This window comes from Octodon degus, unplaced genomic scaffold (genome assembly GCF_000260255.1).
Source record: "Octodon degus isolate 3935 unplaced genomic scaffold, OctDeg1.0 scaffold00168, whole genome shotgun sequence".
NCBI lineage: Eukaryota > Metazoa > Chordata > Mammalia > Rodentia > Octodontidae > Octodon > Octodon degus.
Window position 1 is genome coordinate 5,206,257 of NW_004524744.1, and position 6,200 is coordinate 5,212,456.

The 6,200-nt window shown below is 41.0% G+C and overlaps 1 protein-coding gene across 3 annotated transcripts in view; it reads right to left on the reverse strand.

Moving 5' to 3' along the window:
- Positions 1-281: 281 nt before the first annotated feature.
- Positions 282-6,200, reverse strand: part of Rasgef1b (RasGEF domain family member 1B) — a 38,592-nt gene continuing 32,673 nt past the window's right edge. For all 3 annotated transcript variants that reach the window (XM_004643197.2, XM_023703295.1, XM_023703296.1), the window contains exons 11-14: positions 5,632-5,727; positions 4,114-4,237; positions 2,301-2,373; positions 282-1,646 (exon numbers count right to left, since the gene is read on the reverse strand). In XM_004643197.2, coding sequence (XP_004643254.1) covers positions 1,622-1,646; positions 2,301-2,373; positions 4,114-4,237; positions 5,632-5,727 — 318 coding nt within the window. In that variant the 3' untranslated portion in view covers positions 282-1,621. The remainder of the gene's footprint in view (positions 1,647-2,300; positions 2,374-4,113; positions 4,238-5,631; positions 5,728-6,200) is intronic.

Below are 6,200 nucleotides of genomic sequence, written 5' to 3' on the forward strand. Positions count from 1 at the left end.
TCTGACTCAGTGGCTCCCCTGTAATGGCAGTGGAGGATAGGCTGACTGGGGCTGGTGTTCTTCATCTCTAGTTTTTAAGGATCTTAGGTCTTATTTTGAGGTAAATCTGGTATTCACCAAATGTTTACTACAACTCATTTTCAGAAAGCAATACATGTTCCCATATTCCTTCAGGCCAGTTCCTCCAGGACACACTGACTGTGAGCTGCAGCCCCAGGACTACAAAGCCAACCCATGCAACAATCCCATCCATAAGAGAAAACAAAGACACCACAACAGGCCGCAGAGTATAAAATATATTGATGGCAGGAAAGGGGCAAATGGAGCTGGTGTAGGCTGCTGGGATGACACGCAGCTCACATACATGCTCTGTTTCTCATAGTACCATGTCATGAAGTTGGCAAATACATCTGTTTTGAACATGGTGTTTTGCTTTTTCATCAGCACAGATTACTACTCTACAGTTTCTCCTAGAGTACATACGCACGACAGCTGTTTGCAGAGCACTACAGACCTATTTAGATGTTTAACATAGGTGAACTACTTCACGATTAGATCAGTCACTGAGTTAACAGCAATGGGTTTTGCACTGTTTTGTTCACTGCTATGGGGAGGAGGCAACTTTTCCAATTTATTCTTTGTTTCCATATTTAGCCACCAACTGACTCCAAAAAGTATGTAAGATAAGTCTGTTTAAAAAAAAAAAACTGTGACTATACCCTTAAAGTCAGAGTATTTAAATTTACAAGAAAAAAAATCAGGTGCTATGGAAAACCTAATAACAAAAAACATCCTGACAGATACATCTGTAAAACACGGTGGTCAGTTGTAAACAGCTCAGAAGGGCAAAGCAAACAGAAAAAGTCCTCCTAGAAAGGGAAGGAGATCGACAACCACAAACTCTGCTTTTTTTCCCCCCAGTGGCTATTTTCCTACCACAGTGTTGAGCTTCATTATTATATTAAATAACTTATATGGATAAAAAGGAGTTTGCTAACCAGCAGCCAACTCAAAACCTCATAGGAAAAGGGAGGAGAGGAATTTACAGCACAGCGCACACTGAAGGAAAGCCAAGTCCTCTTCCAGTCAGCTGGTCAGTAGTCCCCTCTCCAGCAAAGCTGCTGGAGCTCAAGTCTGGGACCCAAAATGAGGGGGTTTTCCCCTCCCTCCTCTCCCTTTTTCATTTAAATTAACAAAGGAACCTGGGCTTCCTAAGAACCAGCGCTCAGCTGGTAAGTCCCATTAGCAGCAAAGGTTCAACCAAATAAAAACACACACACACAAAAGAAAACTCCATCCGGTGCAGGGCTGTGATTCACATGGAAATTCCAGGAGATGAATCATGTGTAGCGCCTGGATCTTTAGAGGATTCTTTCTCAAGTGTCTTCAGTGAACATTTCAGTCTCACAAAAAAAAAAAAAAAAATCCGAGTCAATCTGTCAGCTGTGGGCAATGGGCTCCCCATCTGCTCTGGAGTGAGCTTGCTTGCTTTCCAGACCCGAGCGTTCTGAGGCCCACGGAGTCCTCCTGATTGATTGTAGCTCTAGATGCCAGAAGACAAAAGCTGGCCCTTGCATGATGTGTAGGAGGCAGCAGATGCAGCAACAGCAGCTCCCATGTGTTAAACTCTGCCCAAGAGGCTCGACCTGGTGATAGAGAGCCATGTAAGACACAAGGCGGCCGGCTGTGTCTCTTATGCTACGTCCTGGCTACTTGGATCTATTAAAGCGTATAAATGTGTCAAATGCAATGCATACAGGCTGTCTTTGAAAATATTAATAGAATAGCAAAAGTTTTAAATTTGGAAAAACTCAAGTGTGAAAGTCCCAATTCTCTTTCTTAAACTCTTTTAAAAGAGGGGACCGATATCTAATTGATGAGTGATGCCAACTTGATCATCTTGAACTGGTCCCAGTATTAACCACTAGCATTTTTATTTCCCTCTGGTCAAATAAAAGTTTTGGATTGGAGGAACTGTTCAGAAATAAAGTCTCAACTTCCAATCTTTTAGACAAAGAAAAATAAAAAGAAAAGCACAGAACAATGCAACTAATCGACTTTAGTGCCTCATTCTATTGCATAATCCAAGAAAGAAGAACAGGCCCATTGTACATATGCCAGTAAATAAATAGCAATAAACTTGAGCAGTGGTGATGGGAATTCTAATCCATAGACATTTGACTTTCAGAGGATGCATTGCAGGGACTGGGAACCCCTAGGGAGGGGCAGCCTAGGAATCAGGGGCAGCAAGGTCAACACTTGCAGTGGCAAGCACAACACTGAGAGGCAATGAGACCCACCTTAAAGACTTCCACCTGTCTTTCTCTATGTGGTTTTCAGGTCCTTCACTCTCGTAAGAAGCCAAGTAGAGAGCTATGGGAAGAAAGAATGCATTAACGCTGGGCCTTCTCCTGACAGGGTACCCTCCACACTGTCTGTCTCCTGTTCAGTGGGAGCCCAGCCCCCCATAAAACATTCTGTAGGTGGGCGCAGTGATACACACCTGGAATCCTAGTACTCTGGGAGGTTGAGGCAGAGGACCATAAGTTTGAGCCCAGCTGGGCAATTTCATGACTTAGCAAGACTGTATCCAAATAAAACTTGAAAAGGACTGGGAATGTTACACAAAGCGAAGACTGAGTTCAATCCCAGTACAAAACAACAACAAAAAATATTATTTTAAGACCAAATGAGTGCTAGGGATATAGCATAGCAGTATTAGCACCTGCCTGGCAAGCACAAGGTCGTGAGTTTGATCCCTAGTACCAAAAAGAGAGAGAGAGAGAGAGAAAGAGAGAGAGAGAGAGAGAGACAGAGAGACAGAGAGACAGAGAGACAGAGAGAAAAAGACAGAGTGAGACAGAGAGACAGAGAGAGACAGAGACAGAGACCAAATGACAATAGAGAACACAGAAGAGTACTTTGACCACCTCAACAAAATACTCCAGGGTGGCATGGCCAAACAGGCACTTAACAAACTCAAAATTCATAAAGCCAAAAGGCTTATAATTATGTAAACCACACAATGCTGTCATTTATTCAGGTTTATGTTCTTTACAAAGAAAGAGGTAGCAGTTTTTTCCAGGACCACTCAGGTTTTTAAAAACCCTTAGTCCTAGAACAATTTTCCTTCGTAGCCATGTTTTTTGTCTCCTTTCTAAATCAGAAAGAATCTTCACCTAAAACTTTAAAACGTTATTATTAACCTTAGAGATTTCCTAAGATGTGTGCAGTATTAATTAAAAATGATCTTGGGGGCTGGGGAGATGGCTCAGTGGAATAAGTGCTTCCCTGGCAAGTACAAGGACATGAGTTCAATCCCTGGCTCCACAAAAAAAAAAAAAAAAAAATGATTTTCCCTCATAGTTACAAACACTATCAATTGAATATGAGAAATGAAAAACTTAAAATATTAAGATATAACAAATCAAGATTATATCCCTCACTCTTTTACAAACTCTTCTGGCGATTTTTTCCCCATAAATACTTAATCACTTTTTTCTGCCTTAATTTCTATAGTGTTTTTATAAATCAAGACTTCCCTGATTTTTTGGGGCTGGAGAGATGGCTCAGTGGTTTAAAGCACCTACTTGGAACAAGCTTGGCAAAGCACAGAGACCGCGGTTTGATCCCCCAGCACCACATGCCAGCCAGCCGCGCCCCCTGGTGGGCTGAGCTGGCCACACACACACACACACACACACACACTAAATAAATGTTAAATAAATAAATAATTAAAAAAAAAAAAAAAGACTTCCCTGATTTTAATTTGCTGTAATGGTCCTCCCTAACTCCAAAACTACCCTGACAAAACACAAAACACCTTTTTTATCCACCACTGAAGAAGTCTAAATAAGAAGAAACCCTTCCATCAGTGTCCATTTATGCCCAGAGCTTTGTACATGACGTACTTTGAAGGCTGTTCAACATGGAAACATACTGTTTATTGGTGAAGATTAAGTAAAAATATTTAGGAATAAATCAAAACATTTTCTCTGTCATTAGAAAAATACTCTTCAAGTGGAACAGACCACCGGACTGGCCTCACACTTTCTGGAGCACTAAGCATTCGCTGCTGCACCCCGGACTCGGGGCTGCTGGGGCGGTGCTCACCATCTTCACTGAAGACCGGCACGGTGAGCAGGTACTGCAGGATCTTCCGGTCCCTCTCAAATGGACACTCCACCTGCTTCCAGGTCATAAATTCACTCACTTGTTTGGCCAGTTCCCAAAATTTCTGGAAGACAATGAGAGAGAAGAACTTCAAAGCAATCATCAAAAAAGATCACCGCGGCAACTGCCTAAGATATAGGGTAATATCATTAAGCTTCTCTTCTGGAGGATTAACAACGTAAGTTTGCAGACTGAAAATTAGAGAAAAAGAAGGGCTGCAAGGAGAGCTGACATTTTGACCCTAGCCTTCCAAGGTCAATTAAGACTCAGAACATATGAGAACTTTTTCTCAGTTGCATCTCAAATTTTCTGATCAAGGAGATTATGGGGCCACAGAGGAAAGTGATCAATGATGTAGAGTGTGCCTAAGGAGACTCACATGGAGAGAAAACATTCTCTCAGGCTTTCACAGAGAGCAAATTGGCCAAGCAATGGCCATGATTTATCCACATGGCTGACACTGACAAAGGATCTACAAACGGCAGTACAGGGTTTCAGGGTAAATCCTGAGGGGATTTAACTGACCTTGTCAGAAACAAGTTACATTTCTTGTTACATAGGTTTTGCTTTATCTTGGTCTTAACCACCCAGCAGACAAGTATAAAAATGAGATATAAAAAGTAAAGCCATATTAATATGCTGAGCTGTAAAAGGCTCAAGTCAACAACTTCTGACATTGCCAGTCCTATGGAAAACCCACTACTATTATGGACTACTGGACTACATTGGATTGTTTTGCTGAATTCATGTACCTACAATATTTAAATGGCAATGGAATACCCATCTCTGACAAAACTGAACAAAAAGGGGATGAAAATGAAGGATCATTTTGCACCTGTGTATACAAAATAGGATAGATATATGGCTACTTTCTCTTAATTCAATAAGAAGAAAGATTTGTACTAATAGCGTTTGGACAGGATATCATGTCTGCATCTTGTATTAGGAATAACCACTACAAATATAACAATATGCAATGTATTAATCATTAAAACTGTCCTATTAGTTTTGAAACTGTCTCATTGCTATTTGTTTCTCAATAAAATTAATAAAAAAAATGAAGGTAGTTGGCACAGCTCTTGTTGAGGAAATAAATGTCTTTGATTAAGAGCCTGAAGAATTGTATCATGATCTAGAGACGATTCCATGTAAAAGAAAGAAAAAAAGAAACAAAGAAAGGCTTCCTCCTAGGTTTTTCAAATTCTAAATTAGATACTTTTTTCATAAAAACTGTCTGCTCACTAGATACAGGTAAAGATGTATTCAAACTCCCTCAATTATTGATAATAATAATAACAGCACAGCAACTGCATTCTGCTTGTTATTATTGATCTCTTATGAACAACAAGGAAAGAGAAAGATTGTTCTGGGACTGCAGAGCCAGTGCTGGCTGCCAACCTGGGGCCACACACTCAGAAGACGCCCCTGCCTTGTGTGCAGCCCATTTGATGCACTCACCTCAAAATTGACATGGCCATTTGGAAGGCGGTTGGCACAGCCCTCGTTGAGGAAATAAATGTCTTTGATTAAGAGACTGAAGAACGGGATCACAATCTAGAGAAAACAAAACATTCTGGTTTGTCTGGGCATCAAATGGTGTAACAGCTTAGTAAACAACATCAACTGACTCGCACAGAAGCCTGCAATGAGTCAAGGTAGTGTTCCCCATACAACACAAAACAGCAGTTTCCCCCTTCAGACAATTCTGCCTAGGGTGCCCAGCAAGAACAGCCAGTATTGGAAAGCAGACAGACAAGTGTTTCTCCTAGCTTTTCTGAGTCTGGCTTTTTTTTTTTAGACAAAGTTTCTCTATGTAGTTCAGCCTGGCCTTGAGCTTCAGGTGATCCGCCTGCCTCAGCCTTCTCACGTGCTGAGATTAGAGTGCGTGTCACCATGCCTAGCTTTCCAATTCCCCTCAATACATGTGCTGAAATCTGACAATTCAGGTATAATGAAAGATAAAAATGCCTCAAAGAATTTTTGGTTTTCTTTGGCAACCTTAGTTATGATTTAATTTTTTTTTTTTT